The sequence below is a fragment of the Monodelphis domestica genome, chromosome 1 (genome assembly GCF_027887165.1).
Source record: "Monodelphis domestica isolate mMonDom1 chromosome 1, mMonDom1.pri, whole genome shotgun sequence".
In the NCBI taxonomy this organism is placed as follows: domain Eukaryota; kingdom Metazoa; phylum Chordata; class Mammalia; order Didelphimorphia; family Didelphidae; genus Monodelphis; species Monodelphis domestica.
The window spans coordinates 36,169,564-36,186,340 of NC_077227.1; the positions used below are offsets into that span (position 1 = coordinate 36,169,564).

Here is a 16,777-nt window from a genome sequence, read left to right on the forward strand (position 1 = left end):
ATTGCAGTGTTTTGTTTTAAAATGTGCTCATAAGCTTATGATTGAGAGACTTGGTTGGCAGACTGGCCTAGAGGATCACACGCCTGCTAGGAGGGAGACTTCTTAGTGAGTCGGTGAGTTTCTAGTGAGGAAATGTTCCTTTCTTTGTTATTGTCTCTAATTCCACTGAGGGGTCTGTATAAATTGGGTTTCAGTGGAATCTGAAATGTCTCTTGGTGAAATTCACATGACTTTAGGCTCTTGAGAAATCTGATAGTTGTTTTTCTAATTTTTCTATGAAGTTTTAAAAATCCAAATATAACAATGCAATATAGAAGGATTTTTTAAAAAGCAAAGCATGCAATTTGCCTATGAAAATCTGGATACAATATTAACATTTGGCAGAAGTCAGCTTTTATCCTCCTGGACTGTGTTGTAGATCAGAGCAGCTGTAAATCAATTCAACAAATGCAAAGAAACAAGCTGCCTTTTCTTTTGCATAGTAGGTGATAGCTAAGTATTTGTTGAATGAATGAACTGATTCTAGACACTCTAATATGGAGGTACTACACTAGTATATTAGTTGCATTGGCCTGCTCAATGAGAGGACACTCTATTTAATCCCATTGTGCATTTGCCTTTCTGGCTTTATTTTATACTTTTCCCCTTCACAGATGCTGTTAAAGCCAATTGAATTGAAACCCATTTACTTCTGCCAGCTCTCCTCCTGCCCTCTCCTAATTCCATGCCTTGTTCCAGGCCTTCTTCCAGTGCTTCTTGCATTGCACTGCTTTTTCTATCAGTCTCAGATGTCAACTTATCCATGAATTAAAGTAATCACTCTCTTCAAATTGCAATTTTCTTGGATCTGTCCTTTGCTCTTCTGGCAAAGGGGGTGTGGCACATTGAATAGAGAGCACAGGAACAGGAGTCAGGAAGACCTGAATTCAAATCCAGTCTTAGATGTTTACTTGAGCAAGTTACTTATACTCTCTCTGCCTCAGTTTCCTGAACCATAAAATAGGGATAATATTAGCACCTACTGCAAAACTGTTGTGAGAGATCAAAGGAGGTAGTATTTGTAAAACACTTAGCACAGTGCTTGGCATAAAGGAGGACCCTAATATTTGTTCCCTTCCCCTCTTTCTCTCTATCTCTGTCTCTTTCTCTGTCTCTGTCTCTCTCAGTCTCTCTATTTCTCTCTCTCTCTCTCTCTCTTATTTGGTTTATTTTATTTTATTTCTTTAATTTCATGTGGAAATAATTTTTAACAATTGTTACCTGACATTTTTTAAATTCAGATTCTCTTTCCCTCCTTTCCTCCCTCCCCTTTATCTTCTCTGAGGTGTCATATAGTTTGATTTAGGTTTTACCAGTGCTCTCATGCAATACATATTTCCATATTCCTCATGCTATGAAAGAAAACACATATTACACATATAAGCCTTCCTCCCTTCATTAACACATTTTGGTTTATATATGACTTTATATATATATATATATAATTTCCCTCTGAGATGAGAAACTCCCTGAGGGCATGAACTTTCTATTAATAGTTTGTATTGCTTGCTTTGTTTTGTAAAGATTTCTTATTTTTGTTTTTATAGTATCTAGTAACTATACTATTTTACTTAAGGGTGCTCAGTGAGACATTAATGATTTCAAGTCCTGAACTACTGGCAGATCAGCCTTTCACTGGCATTGTGAATCTAGTTATATGAGTATTCCATCATGCAGATTGAGATCCAACCATGCTTTCTTGTCCTGTGCTCCTTTTCTTATACATGTTCTCCAGTAGGTCCTTTAGAGGATCTACCCGTTGGGCTGAAAATCATCTTTTGTACCAGAGCAGTGCTTGGGCTGGCCATCTGTTACTGCTTGCTTTTACTACCTGTCCGACCCAATTCCTTTCCTGATAATGCATTTTTAGGAAAATATCCCATATACCACTTTAAAAAATTATATTAATGATGACCTTTATTCAGCATCTTATAAAATTGAATTTAATTAATGAGCATTTTTCTCCCCTCTTCCAACCTGCCCTTCCCCATGTGAGGGGGAAAAAAGATAAAAATAGAGAAACACAGAGAGAACAGGACTAGCATTTTCATGGGCTTGAAATAGAGCTCAGCTCCCCCCACTCCCCTCTCAGAACCTTGGAGAGCCAAATTCCAAACTATAGAAATCACCTCCAGCTACAAGAGCACCAGTATGGCAGCATTCTGTGCTGCTGGGCACAGAGAACTGAGGAACAGCAGGAACCAGGCAGAATCTTGCATGTGAATGTCTGTGTGGCACTCCATTAAGCCTAAGGGAGAGAGCCCAGTATCAAGCTGGGCCCAGTTCTGTTCTCCCAAAAGTCACTTGGGCAGAGACCTAGACGAGTGAACCATGAATTGGCCAGAGTGCGAAAAGGCTGAGATGTTTTGAGACCCAACCAGATGGGAACCACCATCAGAGATGAGGGATTCAGAAAATGGGCAATAGGGGAAGATAAGCTCCTCTACCCCCCCCCCAAAAAAAAAGGAAAGAAAAAAGAAAAGAAAGAAGGAAATCTCCAAAGATCTGAAGAGGCTAAGGAAAACTTAAAGACCTAGATCATAAGCAAATAAATCAAGAGGGAAAATATGAACAGCAGAAGGAAATATGGTCACCAGATCTGCTAAAGGAGTTCAGATCTCTATGAATAAATGCTGCAAAACAAAGTAAATGACTAAGCACTTTATGAGACAAGAAATTTATGGAATTTGAGGAGAAAAGGAACCACAACACAGTTTCTGAGTGGATTAAAAGAGAAATGAAAATTATTAAGCTAGCATTTATAGTCTACACAACAGAAATAATTGGTAGAATAGAAAAATTTGAATTTGCAGGGGGTAAGTTTCACTGAAGAAACAAAAGAAAGGACAACTGATTAGGAAAGAATATACACAGATGTGAAGGACAATCTAGAAGAAGATTGAAAAGCAGTAATTTAAAAGAAAAAAATGCTCTCATCAATGAAAACATATTGATATTGGAGAAAGGACACATAAAGACAATCCAAGAAGTATAGGTCTCCTAAAAGAACACAAGTCAAAAATCTTGAATACTGTCTTGCAAAAATAATACAGGAAAACTATCTAGAACTTCTGAACACAGAAAAGGAAAAGCAATTAAAAGAAAGCATAGGCCTCCTCCAGGAAAAAAACAAAAACTCCTAGCCTGCAAATTCCAAGACACATAATGACTAAATTTAGTAATTCAATTCAGAATCAACAAATTCTGCCAGCAACTTGGGGAAGGTCTTTAAATCACAAGAAAGCACTGAATAGTTCCTCAGGTACAATTCAGAGCCTTCTTCCTCTTCTGGGAGGCCTTCTAGTCCATCTTGATCTTGAAAAAGAATCCTTACTACTACACCCTTTTCCAAGGGCCCTTCACTTTTGAATAGAGCCTATTGTTACAATTTTTGTCCTTAGATCAAGCCTAAATTTGTCACTTTGACATTTCTCCTGGGATGGCTCCAACTTTTCTCCTCTGGGACCAAACCAATCATGAGTAGCCCTTTTCAGTCACTTGAAGGCAGCTATATTCACTCCAAGAGCTTTCTCTTCTAGGGGCTAAAAGTCTCCAATTCCATTCTCATAGAGCATAGATTGGAGACACTTCACTGTTCTGTTTGCCACCTTTGATGCTCCCTGACTTATTGATGATCTTCCTAATATGTAGTTCCCAGAACTGAACCCAGTTCTCAAGATGTAGCTCCTCAGGACAGAAGAGAGTGAGATTCATCTTTATTCCTGGAGGTTACACCTCTCTTAATGCAGCCCAATAGCACAGTTATTTTGAGTATGAAGTCCAACAAGATGCCCAAACCTTTTTCAAACAAACTGAAGTCCCTGTCTGGTACTTGTGAAATCAATTATTTTAACCCCAAATATAAGTTTTTACATTTTATCCCTATTAAATTTTATATCAGATTCAGGCCAGTTTTCTATTCTGTTAGAATTTTTTTTTAGAATCCATCTGCAAACACGATGAAGAGACTATCTGTGCCTTCATCCAAGTAATTAATTAAAAATGTTAGGCAGTGCAGGGCTAAGCTCAGATCCAGGAGACACAATCATTTAATGAGTTCTTTACTAATCTATTCCATACTTTGAAAAATCAGTAAACTGTTCCATTTCCATGTTCTACCAGTTTAGCCCTATTAAAGTAAGGCTTTTCTGACATGACTTGTTCTTGACTCCAGTCAATTAACAAATGTTTATTAAGTGCCTTTTATGCTAGGTACAGGGATACAGAGACAGACAATATATAATAAATGTATGTTAATAAGAAGGGAATCATTGGACAGGATTATCTTCAAACTTGCATTTATCAAAGAATTCTATACTATCTTAACATGCTTATAAGAAGAACCCCTTTGTTGGAGGAGAACTTGGAAAGTCACATTTTTTGTAGTATTGTATCATGCCTCTATGGAACCAACTAATACAGCTGGTTATTTTCGTTATTTTATTCACTGTACTTTCCCATCAATTAAGTTATTATGAAAATGTGTTCTGATATACAAATTCAAAATGAGTGAGAGTCTGCCTGCTGAGTTCTCATATTGTCATCAATAACACCTGTAAATGAAGATTTTGAGAAGTGGCAAATGCATCTGCAAAAAGAAAAGGAGCTCAGAACTTTGTGAAACACCAATCAACTGAGATGGGGAGGCAGTTCCCATGGAACCTTGGAGAAAAAGCAATTAAGCAGCTTGAGCTGGCTGAGAGGGATTCCTTCTCTGGCTGTTAGACCAGAAGGTGGAAGATAGACTACTCTGTAGTCATTTTGCCTTATCCATAAGACTGTGAGCTGAAAAGACATTTGGGTTTAGCCCAGAAGAAACCTGTCAGCATTGCAGTCAATATCTCCCCTTAGGGAAAGATAATTTTGTTTCCTGAATTTTAATATATCTTGAAATCTTCAATCAACAGGATAACTTGGAAAATTTAGGGAGACCTAATTTCCTCTCACCTTTCCCTCCTCTACCCAAAGAATAAAAGACCTTTTAGTTGAAAGATTTGATTGTGGGATTTGATGATTAGGGGAAATCTTCAAGCTTACCATCAGTGAAGAGAATATTTCTAAAACATTTGAAGGGGAACAGAAAGTGGTGTAGGGGGAGGGGCTCAAGATCTAGTCTTTTCCCTGACTTGCTTCCTGGTGTTACCTCTCTAACATTTCTCCATTACCATAATTCCCCTATTATAATTATCTACTACAATTTGGCACCCCAAGAAAAATCTGACCCATCCCAGGCTAAGGGATATAGATTAAAGTGAAAAGATGCTGCTGCAAATATTGTGTGGAGATATGGTATTGGCTGCTTTTGCTTGCTATTGGATTTACAATATTTTTATACAGTGCAGTGACTGGAGTGGTAATGGAAACTATAGAAATGATAGCTAACTCAACTGCATTCATAACAACTATGCCATTTACAAATAACACAATGGTATGGCAAATAATCACACAAGCTTATGTATTTGCCATGGCAGTGATCCAGACACTAACATACATCAGGAACATCCTCAAATTTGTGACACCTAAAAAGCCAGCCCAGATTCTTGTAGTAAATAACAACTTAGCTACACACCCTCCCTCTTTTGAAGACTGGAAAGTTGGTAGATATTTTTGTCCTTTAAGTTGCCTTTTTTGGAGGTAGTAATATTATTGTCCTTTTTTCAGTTCCTCTCTAAAATATTTTATCAAATAATCTCTTGTAGCACATTTTTCTTCTTTAGTTAGTATAGGTCAAGCTACTCTTCTCCATACAGGCATTTAAATACATTTTTTCTTCTTTGTGCAGACATTTGAGGATTGAGTTGTTAGGGTCCAGTAGTGCTGGTTCCACTGTCATTGATGATGAAAAAAAAAACTTGTTATAAAAATTCATGTTAGTTTCTTTCATTTTTCATTTATCTCTTCTATAGTTTTTTTCCCCCTTTCTTTATTAGTGACTTTGGAAGAAAGAGTGAGGCCAATGACTTTGCCCAACTCTGCATCACTTAAATCTAGTTTATGTGTAAGTCAAAAGACATCATCAGTGATATTATTTTGGTCTTGAGTTTAACAACCAACCAACTAATTTTTCTTTCTGAATGCTCTTGGTTGAGATTCATGCTGAGTTATGTACACACTTGTTTTAATCCAACCCTTTGTTTTGCTGTTCTTTGAGATGAAACTACTTATAGTCATCTGCCATCTCCTATAACATTTTACAGTTGAATTTGCCTTTTAGATTAGTGTTATCTTTGGTTTCTGCTCGACAAAGAGATGAAATATGTGTTGACTAGGGTGGTTTTTTACTTCTTTGGTCCTACTTCTTATGGTTACTGCTTTATATTCAACTTCTCTATAAAATGATAATCATTGAGATCAGTATCCCTGTCTTTTCCTATTTTCTCACTTTTAAAAAAAAGCATCAATAGCTTGCTCCATAAGATCAGGTTGGAGATGCTAGAGATATCCAGGGTATCATCTTCACATCTTTATCCTGTTTTCTAATTTGATCTTAGTTCTAATAAACTTATTGCTATGACTTTGTGTAATCAGTGATTTTCCATCTATTAAGATTTAGCTTGTCCTCCCCTCCCTTTTCTTCTCCCTTTCCTTTTTTCTTCCCTTTCCTTCTTTCTTTTCTAGTTCCCTCTCTTTCACACAATCACACCATTTTCTTTCAGATCACTTATCAAAAGTGAAATGTAGTGACAAAAGTGATTATGCTTTCTTTTACATAAAAGATTTTAAATAGTCATTTCCTCCTTTTTTCATAGAAATTCGATGTCTTCATTTAGACCTGGGAGAGGAAATAACGATACCCGGAAGAGTGTGTTTTACACCAATGAAGACTGGGAATTAATAGACCCAAATCCTAAAGATTTAGAGGAATCAGCAGTTCATGAAGAAAGGAAGAAACAAATCTCAGAAGGAAACAAAGGTAAATATCTCATTCTGGTATTTTTTGGACACCTGCAATGAGCAAAATAGTGTGAGGCCTTGGGAAGGACAAAGAGGGAAAGAAGATGTATTCTTTGCTCTCAAGCTCCCCTGGGGCTCCTTGTTCATTTTCCTTTTGGTTCTTAAAACTATTCATCATGTGTGTCAGCCAACTACGATAACTTGCTGAATATCACCCCCTTCCATACTATGCTTTAGCCAGACATGCCTCCTTACTGTTCCCTGGACAAAGCATCCTGGCTCCATTATTTCTGCCTTTGCATAAGCTTTCTCCCTCCATTCTTTTACCTCTTCTACTCTCCTCTAGAGCCATCTTCAGCCTGTGGCCTGGTCTGATTGCTGTGCTCTGCAGGAACTACTCTGTATGTTTGGTGTTCACTTATCTGTATTTATATTGTTTCCTTTTCACTCCCAATAGAGTGTAAGCTCCTTGAGGGTAGGCCCTGTTTTCATCTCTTCATCCCTAGGCTCTGGCAGGGTACTGGCACATAGCAGGTACTTAAATGCTTGTTGAACGAATGAAAAGGGCACAACCAGTTGAAAAGTTAAAAAACAGAGATATATAGCTTAGTTCAATGTAACAGAAATTGTCATATCTCCAGCACCATTAGAAAGAAGAATTACATGGCTACATATTTTTATTGAAAAATAATTTTTAAAAAATCTCTTCTGCATTTTTATCTGTTTTTTAAATGGAACCTATTTTTTAAACATTATTTTATTTGGTCATTTCCAAACATTATTCATTGGAAACAAAAATCATTTTCTTTTCCTTCCCCCCCACGCCCCCCCCCCCCCCCCCCGCCAATAGCTGGTGCATGATTCCACTGGGTATCACATGTTTTCTTAACTCGAACCCATTTCCGTGTTGTTGGTATTTGCACTAGAGTGTTCATTTAGAGTCTCTCCTCAGTCATATCCCCTCCACCCCTGTAGTCAAGCAGTTACTTTTCTTCGGTGTTTTTACTTCCACAGTTTATCCTCTGCTTGTGGATAGTGTTTTTTAGATCCCTGCAGATTGTTCAGGGACATTGCATTGACACTCATGGAGAAGTCCATCACCTTCGATTGTACCACAGTGTATCCGTCTCTGTGTACAATGTTCTCCTGGTTCTGCTCCTCTCGCTCTGCATCACTTCCTGGAGGTTGTTCCAGTCTCCATGGAATTCCTCCACTTTATTATTCCTTTGAGCACAATAGTATTCCATCACCAACATATACCATAATTTGTTCAGCCATTCCCCAATTGAAGGGCATCCCCTCGTTTTCCAATTTTTGGCCACCACAAAGAGTGCAGCTATGAATATTCTTGGACAAGTTTTTTTCCTTATTATCTCTTTGGGGTACAAACCCAGCAGTGCTATGGCTGGATCAAAGGGCAGACAGTCTTTTATCACCCTTTGGGCATAGTTCCAAATTGCCCTCCAGAATGGCTGGATCAATTCACAACTCAACCAGCAATGAATTAGTGTCCCCACTTTGCCACGTCCCCTCCAGCATTCATTACTTTCCATAGTTGTCATGTTAGCCAATCTGCTAGGTGTGAGGTGATACCTCAGAGTTGTTTTGATTTGCATTTCTCTGATTATAAGACACATAGAGCACTTTTTCATGTGCTCATTAATAGTTTTGATTTCTTTGGCTGAGAACTGCCTGTTCATGTCCCTTGCCCATTTATCAATTGGAGAATGGCTTGATTTTTTTGTACAATTGATTTAGCTCTTTATAAATTTGAGTAATTAGACCTTTGTCAGAGGTTTTTATGAAGATTGCTTCCCAATTTGTTGCTTTCCTTCTGATTTTAGTTATATTGGTTTTGTTTGTACAAAAACTTTTTAATTTTATGTATTCCAAATTATTTATTTTGCATTTTGTGAATCTTTCTAAGTCTTGCTTGGTTTTAAAATCTTTCCCTTGCCAAAGGTCTGACATGTATATTAATGGAACCTCTTTTAAGGAGAGTTAGAGAAATACAAAAGACCTTTTAGCCCAATAATTTTCATTCCTAAGTTTCCCTAATAACATCAGTATGTGGCAGTATCATTTCTTGTAGAAAGAACAGTGGACTTTGGATTCTGATTCCAGTTCTGCCACTCCTTAGCTGTCTGACATTTATCCCTCTGCTCTTCCTTGATCTTCTGCAAAGTGCATGTGGTTGAGGCAGCACCACCTTTCCCAAGGCTTGCATTTCCTCCACAGTGATTTTTAAGCTGCAAAGGCCCATATAGAAGTGAGCATCATCTATCCAACAGCTTGTATTAACACCTTGTTGTGTTTTAAGTGTATCTTTGGATATGGCTACCTTTACTTTTATCACGTAAGAGTTCTGCCATGTTCTTAATGAATTTTTGGAGTATATTTATTGAAGTGATCGAGGGGAAAATGCCTTTGGCCTTGTCACAGTTCTTTAGTGAAGGTGGAAAGTTCCCAGACATAGGAGTTGGAAGGGACCTGAAAGAGCAAGACCTACAAATGTGGAACTGAGGCCCAGAGATAAGGAGCAGATGAGATTAAAATCTGGGTCTAGTGGGCTTCCCTTTATACTACACTGAAGAAACAGTAACATTAAAATCTACTATTCATTGGCACTGTTCTTTTCTTTCTTTTTTTTTAATGTAAGCTTTTCTTTTTTTTTTTGAAAATTTTATTTAATTAGTCAATTTAGAACATTATTCCTTGGTTACAAGACTCATATTCTTTCCCTTCCCTCCCCCCACCCCTTTCTGTAACCGACGCACAATTCCACTGGGTTTTACATGTGTCCTTGGTCAAAACCTATTTTCGTGTTGTTGATGCCTGGCACTATTCTTTTCTGACCAAAGTTCCAGTGTACCAATGCAGACTGGCATTTATAGTTTCAAACTGTAATCTCAGTTGGCAAGGGCACTGGCTCTGGGTTCTGGAAGCCTATGTCATTTAAGCACAGGCTTTGGCTGGTCCTGTTAAGTGGGAATGTAGAATGATGGCTGGATGACATGTCAATGATCTAAGGCCCAGCCTGGCTAAATTCAGAGATGAACTGAAGTCAGGGTCCATAAAATACTGATTAAAGTGCCTCCAATGTACCAGGCAATGTGCTAAGTACTAAGGATACAGAGAGGCACATCAGACAATGCCCACCCTCAAGGTGCTCATTGTATGATGGGGGATACAACAAAGAAGAAGAAGCTGAACAGCAGGGCTGGAAGATAGTGCCCTATCAAAGTCTATAGTGAAGGCCCACAACCAGGGAGGGAAATGATCTGAGGAGGTGCAAACTTCTGCATTGATTTCATCTTGTGGAATGATGAGTTTTGGGTAATGACAAAGTTCAGGAAAGCAGCTGAGTGGGAAGTGATGAAAATTCCCTGGGTGACATCTTATAGTGGTGGATCCTCCTTCCAGATGGCCATCTCCTACCCACTCCCACCAGGACCAGGGGGTATAGAGGAGGTTGGAGTTTCCAAGTGGACTTCATCTTGTAGGATGAACTTGTAGGTGATGAATTGTTTTGGTCACAGCTGAGGCATGGGAATGGGAAGTAAATGGTGGTCGCCAATGGAAGCATGACCCTCATCAGTGAGGTCAGGGGTCTCTGAACACTGAAGCTGAGAAGTACCCCAAATAGAGAGAGGATGTAATTGTCTTCAGGGACCAAACTTTCCTGTCAATGCACAAAGGTGGTAGTGATTTGGGGGTTGTCAAGGACTGATAGAAAACTTCCTTGTATGGTTCTAAAAGGCACTTTTGAGGTTTCAGATGTGGGTTTCATGGTCTGTGCTAGACAAATGGTTTTGTTTTTGCATAGGAGTAACTGGTTCAGCATTCTCCTTTGATTTTGGCCGTATTCCCTATAAAGGAAAGCGACCTTTGAAAGATATGATTGGGTCATACAAGAACCGAAACAACAGTGGTGATTCTCCAGTTGAGTGGACTTCAGGCAATGGCAGTAAATCAACTTCTGAAATACATTTGAAGTTTCAAAACCAGCAGGAAGAACTAGAAAGACTGAAGAAGGAACTCTCTAGCCAAAAGGTAACTTTCTCTTTATGTAGTTGTATTGGTAGGTAAAGGGCCAAAAGTGGGTGATAAGTTAATATTTAAGACACTTCCAATCTGAATTTTATTTAACAGTTTCTAGGGCTCATGGCCAGTATTACAGGTACAAATGTTATCAGTAATGTTATCTCTATATACCTTGAATTTTCATCACTGCTGAGCCAGTCTTTAAGGGGAATGTCTTCCTGGTAATTTAGTTTTGTCTAGCTGAGACAAGTCAGATAACAGGACTAATTTCTGTGTCAATCAGAAAAAAGATGAATTTTATAAAGTCTTCACATACTTGAATAATTCATGCGAACATGCCTCAAAATCTAAGAAGAATTTAATATTCACATAAATATTCACCTCCTACTAATATCATTTAATTATGCATGCATTATTATTTCATGTTTTCTCCTTGCTTTCCTTAAAAAAGTAAACATCTTTTTTTCTTTTTGTTTTTAAGTCTTTCAAGAAAAAGTTCTAGGTTTTATGGTTATTAGTAAAGTTGCTGCATTTACTCAATATCTGGCAATTGCCTTATGGGGAGTTGCTGATATTTTTATTTTTATTTAGGTTTTAATAATTCATTCTACCTCTATTCTTCCCCTAACCCCATCTCCCCTCTTCAGGAACTTGTCCGACTCTTACAGCAGACAGTCAGGTCATCCCAATATGATAAGTATTTCACAAGCAGCCATCTTTGTGATGGGGTCCCAAAAGAGAAACTTGAGCTTCTGCACCAAAAGGATGACCAGATTCTAGGCCTCAGCAGCCAGCTTGAAAAGTTCAATCTGGAAAAAGACAGTCTTCAACAGGAAGTGAAGAACTTGAAATGCAAAGTTGGTGAGCTCAACGAGCAGCTGGGCATGTTAGTGGAAACAATCCAAGCCAAAGACGAAGTGATCATTAAACTCTCCAGACAGCTCAGTGAATGTGAGGGGAATGCATCTTCCCAGACCCTTAGCCCTTCGACATCCTCTTCCACTAATAAAGACCTTCAGGAACTCGACAGACTAAAAGTAAGTAAGCAAGCAAAAAGTTTTCCTTCTTATTCTTCTTTATTACAGGAGAAGGATCCCCAAACCCACCCTGTTTTGGAATGATTGTGAAAAGGTGGTGGCTGATGATATTGATGATGATCTTGAGGAATTGACTGACTGTGTGATTATAAAGTAAGAAAACCACCGTAGCCAACTTTCAAGGCATTGCTCACATCCAAGCCAGGGTTATCCTGCAGTGGCCATTGGTTAATCCACAAGCCTTTATTAGGTGACCACTATATATCAGACCCTGCATTAGATGAACCTCAGAGAACTTATAGAACTTACAGATTTAGAGAAGCAGAGATGAGCTTCATGTAAGAAAAATCTCTCTAAGAGCCTTTGAGGAACTCATATCTAGGTCAGGAAAGTTTCTTCCAAAACCTCCCCTTTCTGTTTTCCTGTCACTATTGAGGGTACTACAGTCCTCATCTCTCTCTCAGTTTCCAAGCTTGCAACCTACTTTTCATCCTTGACTCTCCACTTTCTCTCTCTTTCCATAGCCAATCTGCTGGCAATTTTACTTTCATGCCATCTCACAAATCCGCCCCATTCTCTCCTTTGACACTACCACCATCCAGCTCAGCACCTCACAGCTGGGTTATTTCTAAGCCTTCTGATTGACCTCAAGTCTCCCCAGTACAGTTCCCCCTCTCTCTATTCAGCTTTCACATTGATTTTCCTAAAACATAGTCTGACCATGTCCCTTCAACCTCAGTCATTAAACTCCAGAGACCCCACATCTGCTCTAGGAGCAGACACTGTCCTGCATTTGACCTTTAATTCCTTTAATAACCTAGTTCCCTCCTATCTTTCCTAGATTCTTTGTCTCCCTGACTCCCATGATTCAGTGACATTGGTCTCCTTGCTCTTTCCTGATCAAGACATTCTCTTTCCTGAGTATGCATTTTATTTCTTTTTTTTTTTAACCCTTACCTTCTGGCTTAGAATTAATACTGTGTATTGGTTCTATGGTAGAAGAGCAGTAAGGGCTAGGCAATGGGGGTGAAGTGATATGCCCAGGGTCACACAGATAGGAAGTGTCTGAGGTCAGATTTGAACCCAGGGCCTGGCTTTCAATCCACTGAGCCACCTATAACTGCCCTAGTGAATATGCATTTTCTGTCTTTCCTTACTTTCTGTCAAATAACAACTCTAAGACAGAAAGGCAAGGACTAGGCAATGTGAGTTAAATGACTCACCCAAAGTCACACAACTAAGAAGTATCCAAAGCCAGATTGGAACCCAGGACTTCCCATCTCCAGGCCTGGCTCTCTATCTACTGAGCCACCTGACTGCCCCTCCATGTATTTTCACTGACAGTTCTCCTTGCCTCAAACTCTCTCCTTGTTTGCACCTCCTGGCTTCCCTGGCTTGCTTCAGGTTTCAGCTGAAAACTCACTTTCTATAAGAAAAAATTTCTAGAAGAAAGAAAGTGCCTCCCCTCTGTTGACTGTCTTCCCTTTATTCTATATATAGCTCATGTTTTCATGTCTCCCTGTGAATGCCTTGAGAGCAGGGATTGCTTTTTTCTCTCTTTGTTCTCCTTACACTTAACACAACATCTGCTAACTAGTCGGTGCTTAGTAAATGCTTGTGGACTAGCTTCGTGATATCAGAGGTTCTAGTATCCCCACAATTGGAATTTTAACCTGAGTCTTTCTGACTTTATTTCTGAAGCTGTACTTCCAATCTCTCCCTGTGAGACAGATAGAAGTAATGAAAGATGAATATAAAAGTGGGGTCCCGTCCTGCAAGAGCAGTGTCAGGGGTGGTAAAGGTCGGACTGAGCTGAGACTGTCAGGGAAAGCAAAGGATAACCCAAAGATGGTTGAGGTTTTTAATTGAGCCTTGGGGGAACACAAAACTGCTCACCTCCAATTTTGCTGCTTTTCCTTGCCAAAGAGAACAACCATTGTACTGGAAAGGATCTAATAAAATTGGCTCATAGAGAATTTGATACCCAAGCTAAATAGGGGATTAGAAAGAGAACCACTCCTTGACCTTGATGAGTTCAGTTCACCTGGCTTTGATAAATCATCCCTTAGTAGATGTGTCCTGGCCCTTGAAAGATTGTGGGAAATGGTAGAAGTGCCCAGATACTGAACTGATTAGCAAAAAGGGAAGAGAATAGAATGGGCGAACCCTAGATCAGTGGCCTTGGCTTTAAAATTTTAGGTTATATTTTTAAAGAATTGATTAGTGAATACCCCATCTCCCTCTTTATACTAGCAAATGAGAAGAAAACTTAAATAAAATTTACAGAGATATAGCAGAGGCAAGGAATTGACCTGCTGTTTTCCTGACGTCAACACTGGCCCCTGCTCTGGGGGAAAAAATAGCTTTTGTTTGTGTATGTGTTTTAAAACACACACACACATACACAAATGAATCCTACTAATTTGTAAATGTCTGGGAGTAAGGAAATTTATTTAAATCAATTTTATCAATTTATTTAAATTGATATTTAAATCAATCCCACGTTTAGTGGCATTTTGAAATATAAAATAAATAATTTAATTATCAAAGCAACCCACATCAACATAGTCATAAAAAGGGGGCAGTGAGGTGGCTCAGGGGATAGAGTTCCAGATCTAAAGAAGAAGGTCCTTGGTTCAAATCTGGCCTCAGACACTTCCTAGCTGTGTGACCCTGGGCCAGTCATTTAACCCCCGTTGCCTAGCCCTTACCACTCTTCTGCCTTGGAACCAGTACTTAATATTGATTCTAAGACAGAATGTAAGAGTTTAAAAAAAAACATATTTATAAGATGGTCAATATTTTCCCTAAAATATAGTGCTTTAGATGGAACAAGAAGTTTCAGATGTCTGATCAGGAATGGGTATAGTCCAATTAGCACTATCATTCTGGACAATGTCCTCCAACTAATTCAACATAAAATTGAATTCTCTTTCTTGACTTCCATGCCCTACTACTAACTCATTGAGTTTACAGGATATTAAAACCTAAAGTTCTTTTTATCATGAAAAATACATTTAACCAGTGAGTTAGAAAAAATTGCCATGTTCCAGGCAATGTGCTAAATGTTTGGGATTCACAGACACACAAAGACAAAAGCAATCCCTGCCCTTAGGAGCACATATGCAAACCAGTGATGTCCACACAAGCTACATACAGTGACACAGGAAGGTGTACTGGCAGTGAGAAGAAACTCCTTTTCAATCTTCGTATTCTTCCAGGGATGTTGTATGGCTGTGAATCAGAGACAATACAGTCTCCTGGAAATTAAAATTTCGTATCCCCAAAAGGGCAGTGAAGAGACACAGGCACATGTTGGGTATAAATAGACTAAGGCATATTACCAACACAGATCTGCACCCCTGAAATGGTCTTAGTTAAACTAACAGGCATTTATTAAATGCTTACTGTATACAAGTGTAAAGGATAATGTTAGCGTTGTGACCCAAACTATAGTAATTATTGGTAGCCATGGATATCCCAAATAATAAAAAAAAATTTACCCAAGTCAGTCTGGAAATTTATGGTGATTTAATTAATATAGTGGAAAGAAATTTAAGAAGAAGTGAGAAGGAAGGGGTGTAGGATTTCTCTTGCCTGGCTTGTGCCAGGCAGGAAGATTAGAGGCTCTAGAAGGTATGGTTTTGGAGAGTAAAAGAGGAAGGAATCAGCCTGAACTCCAAGACAGCTCAGCCAAGATGCCTGAACCTGAATTAACTCAAAGGCAAAACCCAGACAAATAGCTGCCATACACCAAGATGTCAGAACGCTTCACACGCTGCCAGCCAGAGACACCTCTCTGGGAAGAGAGGCCGAAGAGAGGAAGTGCCATGCCCTATATAGATGGTTTTACATCACTTTCCTGCGTCTTATCTGTACCAATGTTAGTTTAACTTGACTTAGGACAGCCCAGGGGTCTGTCCACCGTTTCTGCACATGTCTTTTGAAGGCCATTTTCTCAGATACTTAATCCTTGAGTATGGTGTAGACATTCCTGATCTTGTTAAACTAAGTAGGGTGGAGAAATGTAGAGTTCCCAAGACTTGATTCTGTTAGACCAAGTATCTCCATTGCTACAAATCAGGAAATAGCTAAATCAGATCTTCTAAAGTACAGTCTGAGTAGGGTGGAGTAGTTTTAAAATTCACAATGCTCCCTGAGGCCCAAGAAAGACTAGTCTTGTAAACATACCAGCTATGAAATTACAATAGTTAGGGAGGAATAGAAAAGAGAGAAAGCAAAACCAATGTTTTGCTAGGTGTATTGACAAAAAGCCAAATTAGAGGCAGTCCCCTTTGGCATAAAAGTGTACATTTACAGCTGTATTCTATCTAATTTAAGGAGAGAGGGGGGAAAAAACAACCAAATTTACTTACCTCTACAGCTGATCAAAATAAGCTTTAAAAGATGAACTCAGGGATAGTCACAGTAGAGAAAAGGTTTAGGAAAGTTAAGAAGATTGAGGGTATTAGAGAAAGACAATACAGTCAGTATTCAACATGTGCTAAGTTTAAGATGTCTATTGGATGTCTATTTTGAGATGTCTGAGAGTTTATTGGAATTATGAGAGCCTAGAGGACTGCAAAGAAGGCTAGATAAATAGATCTAATTATAGCAAAGAGATAATAATTGGAACCAAGAAGATCACCAAATGATATAGTATGAAGGAAGAAGAAGGTTCAAGGGATCCCTGTGGGGCACCTATGGTTAGCAGGAATGTCCTGGATGATCCTCCAACAAAGGAGACTGAGGAAGGAGTAGTA

The 16,777-nt window shown here is 38.8% G+C and overlaps 1 protein-coding gene across 3 annotated transcripts in view; it reads left to right on the top strand.

Moving 5' to 3' along the window:
- TBC1D2B (TBC1 domain family member 2B) overlaps positions 1–16,777 on the top strand; it is an 84,314-nt gene that overhangs the window by 42,555 nt on the left and 24,982 nt on the right. For 2 of the 3 annotated variants that reach the window (XM_007478020.3, XM_056797226.1), the window contains exons 4-6: positions 6,789–6,952; positions 10,760–10,986; positions 11,625–12,014. In XM_007478020.3, the coding sequence (XP_007478082.2) occupies positions 6,789–6,952; positions 10,760–10,986; positions 11,625–12,014 (781 nt within the window). The remainder of the gene's footprint in view (positions 1–6,788; positions 6,953–10,759; positions 10,987–11,624; positions 12,015–16,777) is intronic. The other variant, XM_007478021.3, reaches the window with a different exon arrangement.